The sequence below is a fragment of the Odontesthes bonariensis genome, chromosome 19, assembly GCF_027942865.1.
Source record: "Odontesthes bonariensis isolate fOdoBon6 chromosome 19, fOdoBon6.hap1, whole genome shotgun sequence".
NCBI classification, from domain to species: domain Eukaryota; kingdom Metazoa; phylum Chordata; class Actinopteri; order Atheriniformes; family Atherinopsidae; genus Odontesthes; species Odontesthes bonariensis.
In genome coordinates, this window is record NC_134524.1 from 10,353,854 (window position 1) to 10,374,377 (window position 20,524).

Sequence of the window (20,524 nt, forward strand, 5' to 3'; positions counted from 1 at the left end):
CTAAGCACAATTTCACATGTCAACTCTTCAGCCATTACTTTAAGATTCCTGTCCATTACTATTTTCGTCTGTGTATTTTTCATTCTTTCCTACATTTATATTCCCACCTCTGAATTCCTTGTAAAAGATTTAAATCTTAGTCACTTAAATTGTGCTTGTGAGCCAGGCAGCTTTCCAAACAAGTATACAGCAGTGTTTGCAGCAGCCCTTTGAAGGGCACTTGTGCACAGCAGCACGTTTAGCTAAAGGCTAACGTCAGCATGCTAACATTCTCACAGTGACAAAGCTAACAGATAGCAGCTAATTAGCGTGCATACACAAAGTTATTATAGAGGAATATCTTTATTTTTATAGTATTAATCGAGTTATTGTTAAAAATTAAAAAGCCTTAACCGATAGTTTAACAAAAAATGTAAGTGTTTCTACTGAAAATGCGAAGCTGACATCACTAGCGTTTGTTTAGACGCCATATTTTATTCCTGCTAGCTCTGAGGCCGAGGCTGTCTTTTTTTTATATATATATACAGACACCCTTCAATCTACCTTTTAGGGTTGTGTGTTGTGTACTGTTGTTGAGTTATTTACACACATTTTCAAGAGCAAATGAGGATGACTTATTCTCGACTTTTTTTATGGTTGATGTTTACAGATTCGCTTCAGAGTGGCAGATTTTCTGCTGAACTTTTTCTCTCAGCTCGGATTCAACCGTTGCCATGACATGCGTCAACGGTGGTCTCGCTTCTCATTCAGATTCAACGTGATGACGTTTTGCGTAACTAATTTGAATTCAGGGTCCATTACTTTGCTTTGCTAACGTAACAGAGGCGCCAACCTCATATCCTGTGAATAATTGTCTATAAAATCCCAAATTAGTGGCTTGAAACGAAGTGTTTGTGGCTAGAGTGACAGAAAATCTGTTTTCGTGCTGATCTGTGCCTTTTCTGGCCATGAGGCAAGACTTTCAAAGATATGTAGGACGTCTGGTTTGTGCGTCCAGCATAATTTTTGTGTTTAGCTGGTGAAGCCTGACTCATCAACCAGTAATCCTGGTAAATTTTAATGCAATACGTTATTACCATGAACTGTCAGACCAAACAATAGTCTTTAGTTTTTATATTACAGTTAAACTCTCCCACTTGGTTATCTGGTGTGCAGTGCCATCGCCCACACCCTTCAACATCCAAGTTCAAACTGTTTTGCCTATTAAATATGGTGCACAGGTTTTTTCATGAAACACTGTTACTCTATGGAGTTATCACCAAGTAAATATATGAATTTATATCCATCCCACTTGTGCTAGTTCCAGTCCATAAAGTAGATGTTGGGATAATTGACGGGATGAATGAACTTCTCATCACTTCAGTGTTTGTTGAGACCCGTGCGCTCTGCTCTGAGCTCTACTTGCATCACGTTTAACGACGAGGGGGTGAAGTTTTCCCCTCGTATTTGGAGTCAGTCAACTTTCTTTCGGCCACCTTTGCCTCTCTTCATAACACACCACCATCCCAGCCATCGTACCCCCCCTCTTCCTCTCTCTCCTCCCCTTCCAATCCTCAACATCTCTCCACGCCTCTGCTCTGCTTCTCCCTCGTTCCTCCTGCTCCGTCTTTCCCTAATCTTGGAGGACAGCAGGATGGAGGACAGGGTGTGGACTGTATGCCTTCTCCTAATTTCTTTGACATTCGGACGGACTGATGCTCAGAGTCAGACAAACATCACTGACTTAAGGTAAGCCTATCAAAGAGTTTGTGTCCAATATGCCCCCCCACCCCCCTGTGAATCTGTGGTTTTTCCTGCTTGTGCACATGTGGCGAGGCTTTTTCTTGCTAAAATCTGAGTTTTGCTGTATGATCACCAAAAGAAATAGAAGGTTTCAGTGTTAGAAAGATGTGGTTTTCCTCCCATAAACACTCGCAGACATGCAGGCGGAGACGAAACGACAGCATGCTTTTACAGATGTAGTGATTAAACCGGGCAAATGTAGAGTAGCTTTGTGTGAAATAAATGATCAGACCCAGTTAATCTCACACATCGTGAGCTCAGATGCCTGTTTATTGGGTTGTTTGTTGAAGCTTCAGCGCGCACAGCCTTCCACACACAGGTTGTAAATGGAACATGAGAGACAAACAAATGCCTGTGGGCTGCTCAGCTCCAGAGGGTCTGAAGGGAGGGACTCAACCGCTTGGATACGTCAGCCAAAAGTGTCCTTATGGTACCGCAACAAGACGCCAAAGGCATGCCTGAAGAGCACGACACAATATAACAGAAGCCATAGCCACCTGAAGATGGCAGCAACAGTGTTCATGGTGTGGAAGCCATGAAAAATCAGCTACAGATTTAAGAGGAAAGCGATCAGGTGATCTAAAAACTCAACCTGGCTGGTGTTTTGATGTGTGTTTATCTGAGAGCGGAGGAGTGGGCGTGTGGTACAGTCAGCACACAGCTCATACACTGTATATTGACAGTCTTGCTGGCCTGGTTTGACCAATGAAGAAACACGCCTCGGGGGTTAACTGGGAACCCGCCCCTCCGGCCTCGAAGAACAGAGACCGCCACTGTGGTTTTCAGCGTGTATGTAAACGTTTGTGCGTGCGCTCTTGCAGGGTTTCGCCTCAATACTCTTCAGTATCCGAATCAATCAGCCCCAACTGTAAGCACTTTTAAATCCAGGTTAAAAACATTTCTCTTTCGGTGTGCTTATGGTTGAGTTTATATATTTTTTTTTTCTTCTTTGATTACTTTTAACTGTGTTTTAATTTATCTTTTAAATGCCTTGTCTTTATGTAAAGCACATTGAGTTGCCTGTGGTATGAAATGCGCTATATAAATAAAGATGCCCTGCCTTGCCTTGCCTATAGCTGCGCAGTCGAGCTGCATTTCTTTGACAACACATCAGGGTTGAAGTTTTTCCATCTCACTTTCAGGCCAGTCTTCCCCTGCGGAGGCCACCTGGTCACAGACTCCACCATCGTGGCCAGTGAAGGGTTCCCCAGTTACTACAAACCCAACAGCAAATGCATCTGGTACATCACTGTGAGTCATGACACCAGTTTCAGCAACTCAGTTTCAAAACTCTTGAGAATTGTTTGGTTTAATCTTTCAAAAGTTTCGAGTTTTGCTGTTTTTCCTGCGTCAAAACCTGCAATGGAAATGGATTTTTGGTGGGGTCGTTATGTAGAAAATATCCAAAAATATAGTCCAAATTGGTGAAGTTAGATAAAACTAACTATCCTAACCCCAGCTAAAAAAGTGGTACATGCATCTGTATTCCCAGCTCCAAAGTGTAGGGTCACCTTTAGCTGCAAATCTCTTAGGATATGTCTATGAGCTTGGCACATCTGGAACAACAAAACAGGTTTTCCCTAAAGAATTTCCCTGGATTTAACACCATCCATCATCCCACCATTTCTGATCAGTTTCCCAGTTGTCCCAGTGATTCTTTTGATGACCAAAAAGTTAGATTTTAGTCTTATCTGACCAGAGGACCCTTTTCCACATGCCATTTGGTAAACTTTCCTCTAAATATTGCTTGTTTTTCTGGCTTCTCTTCCAAAAAGCTTAGCTCTATGAAGCACACCAGCCTACCTCTGTGGAGCTTTCCAGCTCCTGGGTGCTTTTTGGTTTTTTTTATGCTTCTCTGATTAATTAAATTTTGGAATGATGGATTCAATGGTGCTCTGTGGGATTTTTAAAGCTTCAAAGCTTATTTTTACTTCTTAACTTTGTCCCTGCCCTGTTTGGAGAGCTTGTTGGTCTTCATGATGTTTCTTACTCGCTGAAGCCTCTTGATTAGTGGTATTGGAGCCTTTCAGAACAGCTGGGATCATGTGACACTTAAACTGCGCACAGTTGGACCTGATTCAACTCCTTATATGACGTCTGAAGGTAATTTGTAGGTCTTAATTTAGGAGCTTCCTTACACATGAATGCACCACTTTTAATTAAAATCCCCTGTTTAAAAACATTTTTTGTGAATGTTTTTACATAGAATCTAAAAGAAAAATCCATTTAAATGACAGGTTGTAACTTATTGAAATAGGAAAAATGCAAGTTGGTGTGAATTGATCAATTTAGAGATCACACAACTGCCAATTTGATGCAAGCGAATGCGTTTCAGGTCATAAAAGGAAAACACAGAATGCAAAAATCTTTCCATTTAGTTCAAACAGCTGGTGGAACATCTAACAACTAATTAGATGCACTTTTCTGACTCACTGTTGAACGCATCAGAGGCAGTGTGAGGTTTGGTGTTTTATCCCTTTAACATAGCCCACTTCTTTACATCTGAGTGTTTCAGTGGTAAAGATGGGGGTTAATTACTGGGTGAAAAACTGAAGGCATATAGATCTCTCAATCTAAATAGATACACTTTATAAAATAATAATGAGAAATAATGAGAAATAATGGATTACACCATCTATCAACATCTGAAATCTACTGTAATGAACAAAGTTCAAAGCTCCCTCCATAAATGCAGGAACTGTTTCCGTCATGAAGATGCCGTCTCACAAATTAAGCTAATTTGTGGTGTATATGAATATAAATTAGGCATTTTTAAAGATTAAGGACAATCTATTAAAGACCAACCAACATTTTATCTGCTCACAGATTGAATAATATACAAGTAAACATATGTTTGAGAAACATCTGCAACATAATAATGACGTCTTCTTCTGGGAAGGTCTTGCTTATTTCAGCAACACAATGGCGAACCCCGTTCTGCTGCTATAAAAGCCTGGATTGATGAGTCCAGCTGCTAAACTGACCTGCCTGCAGGCCAGATTTGTCACCCACTAAAAAACATCTGGAGCATTTTGAAACAAACAAAGGAGGCACTAAAGTGTTGAGAAAAAAAAAACATTTTACTTTACTTTAAAGAACTGATACAACACCGTGTTGATCGTGCAGGTGTTAAACATCTGCCCCAAGAGGTTTTCAAACAAATTACCGGTGTCAAATTCAAAATGAGCAAATATTTTATGCACGAATGAATAAAGTATCAAATGCTTTCATTTCAATGTAAATTTGACCTGATTTGCAGTTCCTTGGATTCAGTTTTACTTTACATTTACGAAGTAAGAACCAAAACATTCAATTCACATTTCCTCAATCAATGCTGATAGTGACAGTTTTATCTGTTCCCACGCAACAAACGAGCCATTTCTTCCAGAGATTTTCAAAATGTTTGCTCACTGCTGCTCAGAGCAACTGAACAGTAATTTATTTATTTGCAACCTTCATAATCTTGTAATAATTCAACCTTTGGACATGGATTCATCGCTCTCATTTTAGAAAGAAATGCAGGGTGTTGATACTGAATCACAACGCCTGCAGTAATATGTGTTCATGTTAACTTTTCCTCCACCACAAAAGAAATAAAATTCCTGTAGTTTACTTCCCAGACTTCCTTTCTTTAACCCTGCAGGTCCCAGAGAGTCATGTGGTCATGCTGTCATTCCGCCTCTTTGACATGGAGGCGGACCCCACCTGTCGCTATGACTACTTGGACGTGTACAACGGTCACTCGCGCTTGGTGCAGAAGCTGGGCCGTTTCTGTGGGACGTTCAGGCCGGGCGCCGTCATCTCCACCTCCAACACCATGATGTTGGAGATGGTGTCGGACGACGCCACGGGAGGAAGAGGCTTTCTCGCTTCCTTTAACGCAGGGAAGCCACATATGGAAGGTGTGGACATGTAGTTAGAACGTTATATCCGCTGCTCCGTCATTTTTTACCATCTGCTGAAAACAATTCAGATTTTTTGGTTAGATTTTTCCCAGTAAGGGCTTTAAAGTTCTGTGGGATACGGAAACCACTGAATTATTTAAGACTAAACAAGATGACATCATTAATATTAAAGCCTATCATTTAGCAGATGCAAAGCCATCAGCTCAGGACACTAATGTACATTTATTTAAGCCTTGAATGAAGCAGCCGCTGTTTGAATCTTTGCACTTTTTAACTCCCACAGAGGACCAGTTCTGTGGAGGCCGGCTGACCAAATCTTACGGCTCTGTCAAGACACCCAACTGGCCCAACTCCAATTACCCAGCAGGCATCAGCTGCTCCTGGCACATCTCCGTAGAGCCGAGCAACGTAAGCCGACCACACTTCACCTCACAGTCGTCTTTATCAACACATTTTAAACTCACTAAGGTCTATAGAATACAGGTGTTTGCTTTGATTTGCTGAATATGAATAAGGAGGAAAAAGTTAAGGAACATTTTTCATCCAGCCCTGTACGCTGATTGGTCCACTCTCTGCTGGGCCTGAATATCAGCGGCCGCATGTCCAGTTCAATTCAAAAGATGGGTCAGAAGTGGGGAAGGTCACCTGACTCCCAAACTTTGAGACTTCTGGGTTTTTTTCTGTGTTTATTTTGACTTCTTTGCTCCATTACTGTGCCACACTGTTACAGTATGCAGCTTGGTTATGGTTACACAATCAAAGTACTTAGTTAAGGCTAGTAGATCATAATGGTTAGGCATTTAAATCTGCAACAATTTAATTGAGGGGTAAACCCTGCACCTCCAGAAATTAAATTTCAGGTGTACCCTATGCACAGGGTACCACTGCTGGCCACGCATGCATGATGCATCTATGCACTTTACGCCATTTTAAGGTTCAAAATATACATTAAAGATACTTAGGGGGGATTGTAGGAGCACTATGTAGATGTAAAAGTGTCTGAAAATACTAAAAGTTCTACCATCTTGAGTTCTCTGCTGTGTTCTCTAAAGGAGTCTTTCAGCTCTGCACAGTTTAGAGACAATTATGTTAAAGGTTATAACCACAATCCAAAGGGTTGTCTATGAAACATGTGGTTAAAAAGCGAGTAAAACCCAAGAAAACACCCCACTGTGAGGCATGCAAACACACAATGAGAGTCAGTGATTATGGGTAAAAAAAATGTCTTGTACAAATGTTTGTAAGGCATGCAGATAAGTCATAAAAATTGAAAAATTGCACAGCTGCTGCAGCATCAGTTTTTTCTTTGCACGGTATGGCTGGGTGTGTAAAATGAAGGATGTTGTGTTGTGGAAGGGGCCCATCACAAGGAAGCGTCCCACCTTATGTACCTTATGTAATATGTACGTGAGGGGGCGTGTGACAGCAGCCTGGTGATGAAGTTCAAATGAAAGACTTCATTCAGTGCCTGCAGGCGTGTTCATGTGTGCAAAAAGATTGAACTTAAGGAAACGAAGGAAGGAACCGAGGGCAAGAGAGAGATAAATGCCCCTCTGTATTTCAAAACTCCTCCACCGCCGCCTCGCTGTGTCTGTAGACAGAAATAAACATGTGCCAGCTTCATTCCCTGTCATAAACTTTATATTTTGTGTTGCCGCCTCTTTTCTAGGTGATTGAAGTGAAGTTTGAGAAGCTGGATCTAGAGCCCGATTCCTACTGTCGTTATGACTATGTGGCATTGTTTAATGGGGGAGAGACCGATGATTCCAGGAGGATTGGGAAATTCTGTGGAGACAGACCACCGGGGTGAGATTACTGCACAGAAATTAGTTTTAAAAGAAGCTAAATACGTGATTCACAGCTGAGTCTCTTTAATTTCCCCCATTTCTTTGTGTAGAACTGTAGTGACGAATGGCAACGAACTCCTTGTCCAGTTTGTGTCTGATCTCAGTGTGACTTCAGATGGATTTATGGCCCATTACTCCAGCGTGCCCCGTGGGTCCCGGACACCCACCGCTGGAGGTGACTTTATCTACGGACCTCAGACCACCTCCACGCCACAGATACCAATCATAAGACCAAGGAAACCCATCAAACCAACATCTAAACCTGCTCCTAAACCAACCTCCAAACCATCGCCTAAACCAACCTCCAAACCAACGCCTAAACCCACCTCCAAACCATCGCCTAAACCAACCTCCAAACCATCTTTTAAACCAAATACTAAAGTTAAACTGAAACCAACCCCTAAACCTAGACCTGGTCTCCGGCCTAAACCTACCTCCAAACCAGTCAAAGCATCGCCGAGGACTCCTCTGGTAAAGAAACCTCCACTACGTAGACCCACTCCCAAGCCTGCAGTCCAACCCGCATTGATACCCAAACCAGCGAAACCAACACCTAAAACCAAGATACAAGTGAAAAAACCAATAATCAAACCTGGACCTAAACCTACACTTAAAACGAAGGTAATTAAGCCAACAATCAAGCCAAGCCTCAAGGCCAAGTCCACACGCAAACCTTCAGTGATCAAGCCCACCATGAAACCTCGAGTCAAACCAGTGAAACCGACACCAAAGAGTAAAGTTAAGCCAACAGCCAAACCTAAAATAAAACCGACACCTTCACCCAAACCAGGACCAACCAAGACAGTGACGAAAAAGCCAACAGTCAGCAAGAAGCGTGAGTGGAGTTGGATGGTTTTAAAACCTTCTCTTTGGGTGGGTGTGTGTATCTGACAGCAAGTGCTTAATATTTCTTTGCGTGTTTGTTGCTGTGTGCATTTCCTGCAGCTATACCGCTGAACCCGCTGTGTACACAACCCTGTAAGAGAGCAGGAACTCTCCAGTCCAGCTTCTGCCCTCACGACTTTGGTGAGTTGCAGCTCAGGCTGCCCACATCCTCACAAAACTCACGTCTTAATATCCAAAACTTCCCTTGTTCCACCTAATTTTTTCCCAGTAAAACGTGCATTTGTTATTTGATCTTCCCAATTTCACGATGTTGACTCAATGTCTGACGTTTTGTCTCCTTCAGTGATGACGGGTAGGATTACATCTGTGACCGCTGGTCCAAGGGGCTCGGCGACCGTTGAGGTGTCCTTGATCAGGGCCTATAAGGCAGAAGGCCTCAAAATCAACAAATCAGGACCCATCAAGACGGTCACGCTGACCTCTACCTGCAAGCGATGCCCCAGCCTTATCAAAGGTATAACACAGTGCTCTGCATCCACTGTTTTTGTCTGGCTTTGCATGTGAGACACATATTTCCATAAAGAGAATATTTTAGGTGCTACCTGGAAAGGCTAAATACCTAAAAGTTGTGCCGACTGCTTTGTTAGGTTCTTCTGCTTCACTTTCGGATCTTATTTGACTGAGAATAATATGTTAATATAGCATTAAAACACTGACTGTTGATGTCACCCATCTATTTTTTATACCAGCTTAATCCAGCTCAGGGTCATGGGGGGCTGGAGCCTATCCCAGCTGTCATTGGGTGAGAGGTGGGGTACACCCTGGACAGGTCGCCAGTGATATGCTGATGTGTGTGGTACACACTGTCATATGATGGGCTTTACATGCTTCCTGTCTCTCTACACTGTCCTATCTAATAAAGGCATAAAAAATCCCCAAAAAAGAATTACCTGCCTGGGATTCACATGGTGCTTTTACTTGATATTGGATCACCTTACATCAGCTATAGGATGCAGATCCACCACTTCAGAAACAGTCTCCATGGTCACCGTGACGAAAAAGATAAACTAAAATAACTTTAAAGGTTATTAGACTAAACACATAAACTGAACCGAAAAAAATTAAAATAAGCCACACTGTCTCACTGAAATAAATAAGCTGAAGGTTTTGCTCTTCTACCACAAACCATCTGAAAGGAGTCTCATCTCCACCTGAATTAATCCTGAAATCAGACTCCTAATAGTAGCTCCTGTGCACCGCAGCTGTCAGACTGACCTGAGACAACCTTGTTCAGTTATCAGTATGAGGGTTATCCGTTAGCTGCTTGTGATTAAATCAACTTTAAACATACAATACAAAGGAAAGGGGGTAATGCTAATGCTGTAAGAGTTACAGTCGAGATGCGTTCTCACTGAAATAGTAAACAGCGCTGACGATCAGAGCCCTGACGAAACATTAAACGCCCCTTATGAGATGTTACGTTTTCCGTTTTGTTGTTGCTTTTTTGTGTTATGTTCACTTGATTTTTGTTGCACTCTCTGAAATGTTTTATTCTCTCCAGCCTTGTTATATTTTGCAGCTCAGGGCAGTTGTTCTTGGCCCCTGAATATCACTCAATATCACTCATAATCTGGGCAGCAGACTCAGCCACATCCACATTGTGTGGAAACTGACCTTTGACCTTCTCCCTGTTAAGTGGCCGTCCCAGTCAAGTCAAGTGGCTGCATCTGTACTTTTGGCGCCAATGGCTCAGTTTCAACACTGGGAAATGATATGGAGGCCTGACAAAGCCCAAATGTCACATGTTGGCCTTGACTTGGGTTAGGGCCAGATGTGGCCCAAAGCCCCCCAGAAAACCAAGATTTGGGCTTTGTCTGATGACTTAGTTACAATTTCAGTGAATATTTGGTCCTCAATTTAGCCCATCTGCTGCTGTTATGTGCGAGAGTACACATACACGGTATGTGACATATGCTGACACAGTTTGTTTTAATCTCTTATCCAGGTCAAAACTACGTGCTGATGGGAAAGGTCGGCGCGCAGGGCAAAGGCCAACTGAGCCCCTCCAGCTTCACTCTCCTCTATAAGCCCATTCACGCCAAAGCACTGGACGTCCTTTCCCGCAAATCGTGCTGATGTCTCAACTTATTCCACCAAAAAAAGATCGACAGCCCCGAAAAGAAATGCGACTTTACCGAGAGTGGAAATATTTAACAATATCCTGCAAGATTTTTTACATAAAAGACTATAGTTGTGTAAAGCTGCGTCTTTGTTAAGTACTCAACATTTCATTTTGTATGTAAATTGTATTATATATTAAATCGTATCTGTGTTAAAAGGTGCAAAATAATAAAACACAGCTGTTGGGGAAATTTAAGCATCTCCTCCTTATTTTCTAAAACACAAGAAGATAAACAAGGCAAGAAAATGGAAAAACTCTTGGATTCAGAGGTCGAGTATGTGTCATGAGTTGTGGAGAATCATTAAACACCCTTCACTGCAGTTTTTCCAGGGACAACTTGCCCTTTTTTAAATGGGGATACAGAAGTTGTGGTCACCCAAATGGTTTCCACTGTCTCTGTTTAAAGCCTGTTTGATGACCTCTCATGGGGCACCTTAACCCTGAGGAACAGAAGGATGAGGCCGAGTCAGCTAAGGAGAGGAATTGGGATTTGGAATAAATAAACATCACGTTTCTCTCAGATACCCAAAAGTAACTGCTTAGATGTTGTCCATGAACTGAACTGTCAGATTAAAAAAATGTCTTCGGAGAAGGCGAGCTGTCCTTGTGGGTCTGAGTGGATCTCTCGCACATCAGAGATATTTTATAAAGTATGAACTTCTCTGGTCTCCATCTGTAAGATCTGTTCATAGGAGGCGAGTTTATATGAAGAGCAAACATCTTATTGTTGCTACACTGTTCTTATTTATCTAATTTAGACACTTTTCCAAGTAGCACGACTCATACATTCACCATGTAGTCTTAATATCTATCAATAAGGCCGAGCTAACAGCAAGTATCACAGAAATACAAGGATTCAATTAAAAACAGTTATTTAATCGTTTCATCTCGCACTCTGTATAAAGTCTGAGCCACAAGTTGAGGCTCTAAATTTGTGTCTCTTTTGGAAATACAGCTGAATTCAAATCCAACAGACACATTCATCAGAGCTTTTGCAGAAGCAGAAAATACAATGCAGATAACGATTTCTAATCAGTGTTAAAACATTAATCATCTGAGAATCAATCATGCATCCAGCGGGGCTGTCAGACTTATTCTGCATGAAATGCATCCTGTCATTAACTTTGTTTCAGAGCCTCTAGACGTTGTCGTTGGAGGCGACTGGGCCGTGGCTGTTGCTGCCTCTGCTGATGCTGATGCTTCTGCTCATGGTGGTGGTGCTTCTGGTGGTGGCGATGGTGAAGCCGAAGCAGCAGCAGCAGCAGCCGATGAACATGAAGAAACCAATCAGGATGTAGACCAGCGTGGTGGTCCAGAAGGCAAACAGGTAAACTGTCTTATCACAGTAGGGATCCACGTTCGTTGTATTCTTGTTGTAGTTCGGTTCATAAATTGAGTAAATCCACACATTACCTAGAAAAGAAAACGAGAGAAAAATACAAATGCATGTGATGTAGTCTTAAAGGGACACAGTGTAATATATTAAGTCATTTATTAGCTCAAATCAACATATTCATTCATAAATTAGTCCTCATTGGTGTAAAATTATCTCTGTCAACAATCTCACTTATCCTCCTGAGTGAAGAATCACTTGTCTGTATCTACATAGAGCGGGCAAGCTCTATGGAGGCCGCCATGTCCTTCCGATCTATGAAAAACGACGAAGTGCCGAGAGGGACATAAAGCACTTCGAATCGCGTTTTCCCCAACACCAGGCCTGCAAGCGGAGATTACGTCATTTTGACGTCACGTTTGCATTGCAGGTAAAAACAGAGCCAGTCTACGCCATTAAACATTCTCTGGTATAAACCAGCCTGAACGGCCTGCACTTTTGTTCGCAATGGTAGACCATAGTTATGCCGCGCCACAGAAAAAGAGAATCTTGACACATACCGCCTGCCGTAGTTCAACAAGTTGCAACAGACATTTGAAAACGCGAGGCGCTAGAGAGCAAATTCATTCGACTTTGCAAAATAAAATTGCACCACTAGATGGGGGAAGAAAATACACAGTGTCCCTTTAAGATCAGGAACAGATGTTAAAGAGTGGACGCGGTGTGATTCCGTCCAACTTTGGCTAAATCAAATGCAGAATGAAACTAACTGAACTGGACATAAGCTGTGAAGTTTAGAGGACTGAGAGCTGAGGGGCCGAACATGTGCTTCCTCACTAAGTCACATGGTCTACAGATGGTTCAGCCCAGCTGCAGTGGAGCCTCACTGAGCCCGACTGCTCCTCTAATTTATTTTACATGAAAACAGGAGTTGTTTGTGAGCGGCTAACAATGAAAAAAGGAGTAATGAGGACATCTAGTGGCTCACATGTGTAACTATCGGACCGTTCAACAGCTGGCACACCTCAAAGTTACTTCCAAAGCAGGTAAAGCTTGCTGCCTCTGAGCAGCGTAAAGGTGTCACACCTCTGCTAAGTCGTGCATCTTATCAGCCACAAGTTCATCATGTATTCATGCATGAGATAAACACGAGGATCCACACACACAGCTTCAGGTCAAAAACAGGAAATCTGTAATGGAGGTAGTTTTGGAAATTACAGCTTGGGGGAGGGTTATCATGGAAGAGATAATGTCTGCTATCATGACTGAATGGACAGTTTGGAGGAGGAGTATTTTTCCTCTGCAGGGCCCTCATGCTGCTTCAGTTGTGAGACTTCACACAGGTTTTGCTGCTGAAGATTAAAGTTTATTCAGATTTTACATAAATCCTAAAGGGTGTAAAGCAGGGATGTCCACATCCGGTCCTCGAGGGCCGCTGTCCTGCAGGTTTTAGATGTTTCTCACTGAAACACCTGATTCAGATCAAAGCATCTTTAGCAGGCTTGAGCAGAACTTAACAATCTTTTGAAGAGATCCATTTCATGATGTTTTTGCACTGCGTTAATATGAAAAAGGAAGATGTACAGGTGCATTTTACAACTCTTCTATTCATCACTTTAGTTGCATTGTTAAAACACAAGTATCTGATGAGGAGTGTGTTATCCAGAACAATAATTTACCAGTTAAGTTAGGGGAGTGACTCTGGGACGCCAGTGATCGCAGTCTTGCCTCCAGGCGCCGTGGGCCCAACTAGACGAAACACTGATGAATAGGCTAAATTATTTAACTGAACATAGTTTATGTGTGTGAAAACAGCATTATGTTGGGGATAAAACAACTGCACAGTCAAATAGCCACTTAATATTTATTTTACAGTGTAAAACATGATCATCTTACACTGGTGCCAAGTGCGCTTCTCCCCCGCGGGATTGCACCTAAATGAAATAAATGAATGGGCTACCATTCAAGCAGTTTTCCCCTGTAATATTATTATGATTGCAAAGGACTAAATTTTAAACTTACGCTTTTGCTGCTGCAACGGTGTTGCACTTATTTCTAAAAACGTGTTGAAACTCGACGTATGAGCGCATTAAGATTTCCAATTCGAGGTTGGTGAAAAACGTAGCCCCTCCTCTTCGCCGTTGCCAAGGTGACTCGTTGAATCGGGGCTCCATTGATGCTGGCTTTTTAAAGTTGTGGTGCACGCGCTAAACTCAAGGTGAACCTACTCAGAGCTGACTAAACTCACTCAAATCAGCGTTTCTGGAACCGAAAACTTTGAGTTTTCTATCTCAGAGTAGATAAACTCAGCGTTCAGGAATAGACTCAGAGTTTGTTGAACCTGCTTTGTGAAACGGACCCCAGGAAAGTTGAAGCTGTGGTGTCTGCAGTTTGGATTGTTTCCTAGATTGATGTGGCCACTGTACGTGTATGACATTCCATTATCTGATTCAGAAAAAATTGAAAGATTAGTTAGCTTTTACATTAGGAAGTGGCTAGGTGTTCCTAGATGCTTACGTACTGTGGCACTGTATGGGAAAGGCATACTCCAGCTCCCAGTATCTAGTCTAGTAGAGGAGTTTAAATGTACTAAAGTTCAGACAGAGCTCCTGTTAGCTGGGAGTAAAGATGTGGTAGTTAGTAAGGTGGTTCCAAACCCAACCAAGGAGAGGAAGTTGAAACCAAGAATGGCAGCTCAGGAGGCAGAAGCAACTCTTATGCCGCGTGTACACCAAGAGCGACCTACGCTACCTGAGCGCCGGAAATCATTATTTCTCTATGGAGGGTGAGCGAACTGGGCGACCAGAGAGGATTCGCCAGGGGCGAAGAGAACTGAGCGACCAGAGCGGATTCCAGCCATTTAACTCAAGCTAATATTATGGTAATGAGCTATGACGCGGTTCGGCGAAAACCAATGACAATCCACAGATTGTAGGGGTCCGACAATCCGCGGGGTTCGCGGAAACAGACATGTAAACTTTGGTTCCTATCCAAACAATAGTCATTTAATCCTGAGACTCTTGCAATTGCCGTGTCGAGTGCTTCAATACAATAGTGTAGTAACTAGGGGTGGGCGATATGTATCATTTGCGAAATTATCGTGAATGTTGTTTTGACGATGAGTAATTTTGCAATATCGAGATATAGGCTATATATATATTTTTTTTATTTTATTTTTTTTATTTTCAATCGCTAAAAATCAATAAAGTGCGGCGCCAGTGGTCCTCTGCCCTTACCACGGCGCCATGCCACGCCCTGCTTTGAACGCTCTAATTTTTTCAAAGTAAATGCTTCGAACCCCGCGGGACACTCAGCTAAGAGCATCGAGGGGGCACCGAGAGGCAGGGGCTGGGACAGACGGCAGCTCGCCTCGCGGCGGACCGTCAGCTGGATCCCGAGATCCAACAACGAGCTTTTTAACTGCAGCAACTTTAAGATACGCTATTGGAGCTGGAATTACCGCGGCTGCTGGCACCAGACCACCAGACTTGCCCTTCAATTGATCCCCGTTAAAGGATTTAAAGAGTCCTGTATTGTTATTTTTCGTCACTACCTCCCCGAGTCGGGAGTGGGTAATTTGCGCGCCTGCTGCCTTCCTTGGATGTGGTAGCCGTTTCTCAGGCTCCCTCTCCGGAGGGAGAAGTAGCCTGAGAAACGGCTCGAGGTTATCTAGTCACCAAAGCGGCCGCGGCACCCCGAGAGGCACCCGCATGGGTTTTGGGTCTGATAAATGCACGCATCCCCGAAGGTCAGTTTGCATGTATTAGCTCTAGAATTGCCACAGTTATCCAAGTAATGGTAGAGCGATCAAAGGAACCATAACTGATTTAATGAGCCATTCGCAGTTTCACTGTACCGGCCGTGTGTGCTTAGACTTGCATGCTTGTGTTAATTTTATTGTGATCTTAAAGCAAGTTTGAATTTTTTTTATTAAATATCGTCAAAATATCTTTATCGTGAAAATCCTAAAAAATATCGAGATATTTTTTTTTGCCCAGCCCTAGTAGTAACCCCACGCATACCTTTCTCACTGCAATTAAGTTTTATTTCGGATTTATTTTGGATTTTATTTCGAATTTAGTTTATTTTTCACAGCTGCCTCTGCTATTCCTGCTCTTCTCAGGTGTACCTAATGTAGTTTTACATAATTTGTAACGTGATGTATATCTTGTATAACAAATTGTAAATAACAACACGTTTATTCGTGTCCCTGCCCTCTCTTTCCTCCTTTGTTCTTTTTTCGCATTTTAGTCACTTCTATATGTGATAGTTTTAGTCCAGTTTTAGTCGACGAAAACTGAAAAGGGTTTTAGTCTAGTTTTAGTCAAAAAACAAGAGAAAAAATAAGTATAGTCTACCGTGTTAAGAAAATAGTATGGTCTTAACTATCAAACAAGCAGAACAAAAATACATAGCTTATTAACTGACCCTATACTAAAGCGTTCTGATTTTTCATTCTGTACTGTGCGTATGTCCCAACTTTACTGTAAGCGCACTAAACGCACAGGTCCTGGTTAGGGCTGCACAACGTCACTTGTGGCTTTTAGGCTAAAGCTAGCAGACTCTACGTATAACAGTAACTCGACCTGTTTAACATATCAAGTTACGTGCTGACAGAACGTACACACAAAGAGATAACCACACCGTCACTGAATGTAAACATGGCTAAACATGCTGCTAAAGTAACACACACATAATGAATTGACGTTAGCGTAACAAAAGCTAACTTTAGCCTGAAGTTAGCTGCCCATTTGCGCCAGGAGTATGTGGAAAACGTACTAATGTATTAGCTTACTATGAAATTTATCGATTATGTTAACAGCATTTGTAACTTACCTTCGAAAAAATATCCCTGTGGCGAGCCTTAAGGTGGCGCAGCAGATACTTTTTAGGTTTTAATTGACACACACAATAAGCAGAAATGTCATGCATTTTAAACGTCTGACAGATCACCCACTAACAATTTCGTCCATTCTCGTCATGAAAACTCACACACGTCTCGTCATGTTTTCGTCATCAGAGAGCTATGTTTATCTCGTCACCGTCTCGTTATCGTCATGAAAAAAAGTGGCGTCAACGAAATGATTTCGTCATCGTCATCGAAAACAACACTGCCAGGCAGCGTAGGTCGCCCTTGGTGTACACGCAGCATTAGACATGTAGAGATTGTGGGTAATGAGCAAATAGGCCGGGGAGGCTTGGGGCTTGGCCCAGGCAAACCAGTGTGGAGTAAAGCAGGTCCCAAGGAGAAGAGAAAACTAGTTGTTGAGCAGGTTTGTAGACAGGAGGAAATGTTAAGGGGCACAAAGGCAGTGGCTCAGACTAAGCAGGGATGGTGGTTGAATTGGGAAGGTGTAGAGAGGAAAGGAGTATTAGATTTTTGATAGGTGCAACATATGATGCATTGCCAACTCCCCAGAACATAAAACTCTGGGTAAATGGAGACCCGTTATGTTCGTTATGTTCAGGTACTGCAACTCTAAGGCATATTTTGTCAGGTTGTAAGGTTAGTCTGTCACAAGGCCGGTATACATGGTGATATGACCAGGTATTAAGAAGCTTAGCTGCAGGTATTGAAGAAAAACGAAGGCAGGTAAACTTAGGAGGGTCTAAGGTGAAGAGAGTGGCAATTTAGTTTGTTTAAGAGGGGGAGAAAGTTAATAAGACGATAAGGAGGCACGGCAGCTTGGAGGATGCTTGTGATTGGGAGATGCAGGCAGATTTAGGAAATAAGCTTGTTGTTCCCCAGGAGATAGCCTCTACAAATCTAAGGCCTGATATAGTCTTGTGGTCTAGGAGTAGAATGAGAGTCTATTTCATAGAGCTGACTGTTCCTTGGGAGGAATTAGTAGCAGAAGCATATGAAAGGAAAAAGATTAGGTATGTGGAGTTGGGGGCAGAAGCAGAGCAGCGAGGATGGAAAGTTAGGATCTGTCCAGTTGAAGTAGGATGTAGAGGATTTGTTGCAAAGTCTGTCTCATTGTTGAGGGAGCTGGGTGTAAGTGGACAGAGTGTGAGGGAAATAGTGAAGGAAGTGTCAGATGAGGCAGTAAAGTCCAGTCAGTGGATTTGGATTAGAAGAAGCAATAGCAGCTGGGGGCGCATCAGGGGGAGCACTTAGGGTAAACAGACTTTTGGAAAAGCAAAGAAGAAGTTCAAGATATTTAAGTGGAGGGTGTGGCCCATGTGAGCCTTTTGAAATCAGGTGGCCATTTTGGGTGAGTTGGCTTTGAGTGAGTTGTATGGCTTTGTTTTTGCTGGCATTTTTAGTGATTGTAGGACTGTTTAGGTGAGTTTGTCTGCTGAATCTGCTAGTGTGTTTTGTCCTGCCTCCACCTCTGGCACCCTCTATACTTTCATTACCCCCTACCCGAACCAGGGTTTGAATCCCATTCCTACTTATCTTTACCTCTTCTATTTCTACCCCATACCAGAATCAGGGTTTGTATCCCCACTCCACTGACACTGGTGTGCAGTTAGTGAGAGGCTGAGGTAGATTGTGGTTGTAAAAACAAAAAAAAAGAAAGAAAAAAGATGGTGGTTGTGGTGTGAGGGGCAGTGTTGGCTAGCATTATGGGGGTGACTCTGGGACGCCAGTGGTCATTGTCTAGCCTCCTGGAGGCCAAACTAGATTAAACACTGATGAAAGGAGGTTCCCACCCCATGACCCCAATGACATGTTGGTCAGCACTACTCACTGATCTATAGGGAGTATAGGGAATTATTCACTGAGTCTGGTCCATTTTTTCTTTAGAACAAGTTTCTTGTGTTTACCTTAAATCTTTATAGCTACCCAAGTTGTGTTTTATGCTTAAGGGTTTATGTTTTCATACGTATTCTTACTGGATAAAAGGATCACTTATAAAATCTAATTATAAAACTGTACTATTCATTACTTGATGTTAGTACTTGGTTTTAATTTAATGGGAGTTCACATTAAGCTCCACACTGGTTTTGACCTGTTAGCCGTATTAAAGAAGTGTTGATTCAGTTATTTTGGAGGCTGCAGTTCGTATGAACCCCAACAGTTCATCTGCTCCACAGAGAGATGTTAATACTTAATCTCATCTCATTTGTCTTTGAACGCAGCAGTTTATACAGCTTTAACAGTTGCCGCCCAAACAGAGACATGTGTCAATGAGTCACTCACCGGTGATAAACCAGCAGAAGAGGAAGGAAGAAATCAGCGAGTTCCAGGCGGCGCAGGGCCGGTTGATGGTGCCGTCATCTGGCTTCTGAGCGGTGGGGAAGCAGGAGAGCGCCAGACTAAAGACCCCCAACACTATCAGATAGATGGGAATGTAGGGCTGCTGCGGACAGTCATTCAGGTATACTGCCCCTGGTGGACACAGGGGGAGAGGACAGGATATCAATTCAAATTATACAGTTACTTCATATCTATAATAATAGAAAAACACATCTGCCTGATTCATTACTGGTTCTGCTACTCACCAATTGAAATCTGAGCAATGGGCATAACGCAAGTAAGCAGCGCTGAACATCCTGCAAGAAGAAATAGTCAAACACTTAATGACAACTTTCATTACAAGAACAGAAAATATGAGATATGTGTGCGCGCTTCTGACAGTACAGCTCACCGAGTACCGGCTTCCCGGACAGAACGACCTGGTTGTCTGACATTTTCAGTAACGAGGACTCTAACCTGCAGAGGAATATAAATCACTGTGACACAGACTCATGTTATCAAAGTTCAGCAATAAAATTCTGCAAACTGAAAGCATGCAGAGTGATCCTTATCTACAAGAGAACACACAACACTACTGAGTCCGTTGCCTGTCAGAAGTCAGGATCTGTGGTCTGTCTTTGCCAAACATGACTGTAAGTTGCTTTATTTGAATGGTTTCTGATTCAATCCAACATGTTGACCAATCTGTGATTAAACTACTCATTGACTGCAGTCGTAATCCATCATAAAACTTTAAATATTTGAACAACACAACTGCATAATTAAAGTTTCAGGATAAACTGCCATTTTTTAATTGCACAGCATACCATCCATCCATCATCTACCGCTTCTCCAGGGATCGGGTCGCGGGGGCAGCAGCTTAAGCAGAGAAGCCCAGACGTCCCTGTCCCCGGCCACTTCCTCCAGCTCTTCCGGGGGGACCCCGAGGCGTTCCCAGGCCAGCCGAGAGACGTACTTTCTCCAACATGTCCTGGGTCTTCCCCGGGGCCTCCTCCCAGTGGGACGGGCCCGGAACACCTCACCGGGGAGGCGTCCAGGAGGCATTCTCACTAGATGCCCGAGCCACCTCATCTGACTCCTCTCTACTCTGAGGCCCTCTGAGTTTCTCAACCTATCTCTAAGGAAAAGCCCAGACACCCTGCGGAGGAAGCCCATTTCGGCCACTTGTATTTGCAATCTCGTACTTTCGGTCACTACCCACAGCTCGTGACCATAGGTGAGGGTAGGAACATAGATTGACCGGTAAATCGAGAGCTTCGCCTTCTGGCTCAGCTCCTTCTTCACCACGTCGGGCCGGTGCAGAGACCACTGCAGACACCGCACCGATCTGTCTGTCAATCTCCTGCTCCATTCGTCCCTCACTTGAAGATCCTGAGATACTCGCCAAACCGAACCCCCTCAACGCCCTGGCTGCGCCTAGAA

At 43.0% G+C, this 20,524-nt stretch overlaps 2 protein-coding genes across 2 annotated transcripts; one reads left to right on the forward strand and one right to left on the reverse strand.

Annotated features, from left to right (window-relative positions):
• The first annotated feature begins 1,599 nt into the window (after positions 1 to 1,599).
• Positions 1,600 to 10,746, forward strand: pcolceb (procollagen C-endopeptidase enhancer b). Its single transcript, XM_075451066.1, has 9 exons — positions 1,600 to 1,728; positions 2,925 to 3,033; positions 5,426 to 5,684; positions 5,971 to 6,095; positions 7,357 to 7,493; positions 7,585 to 8,369; positions 8,480 to 8,560; positions 8,724 to 8,894; positions 10,386 to 10,746. The coding sequence occupies exons 1-9, from the start codon at positions 1,634 to 1,636 to the stop codon at positions 10,514 to 10,516; spliced, it is 1,893 nt and encodes a 630-aa protein (XP_075307181.1). The 5' UTR covers positions 1,600 to 1,633; the 3' UTR covers positions 10,517 to 10,746.
• A 954-nt stretch (positions 10,747 to 11,700) lies between these two features.
• LOC142368669 (transmembrane protein 272-like) lies at positions 11,701 to 20,257 on the reverse strand. The gene is made up of 5 exons (XM_075450871.1): positions 20,169 to 20,257; positions 19,494 to 19,558; positions 19,348 to 19,398; positions 19,046 to 19,234; positions 11,701 to 11,975 (listed from the first exon to the last, which is right to left on the reverse strand). Exons 1-5 carry the CDS (start codon positions 20,255 to 20,257, stop codon positions 11,701 to 11,703), a joined length of 669 nt encoding a protein of 222 aa, XP_075306986.1.
• Between the last annotated feature and the right edge of the window lie 267 nt (positions 20,258 to 20,524).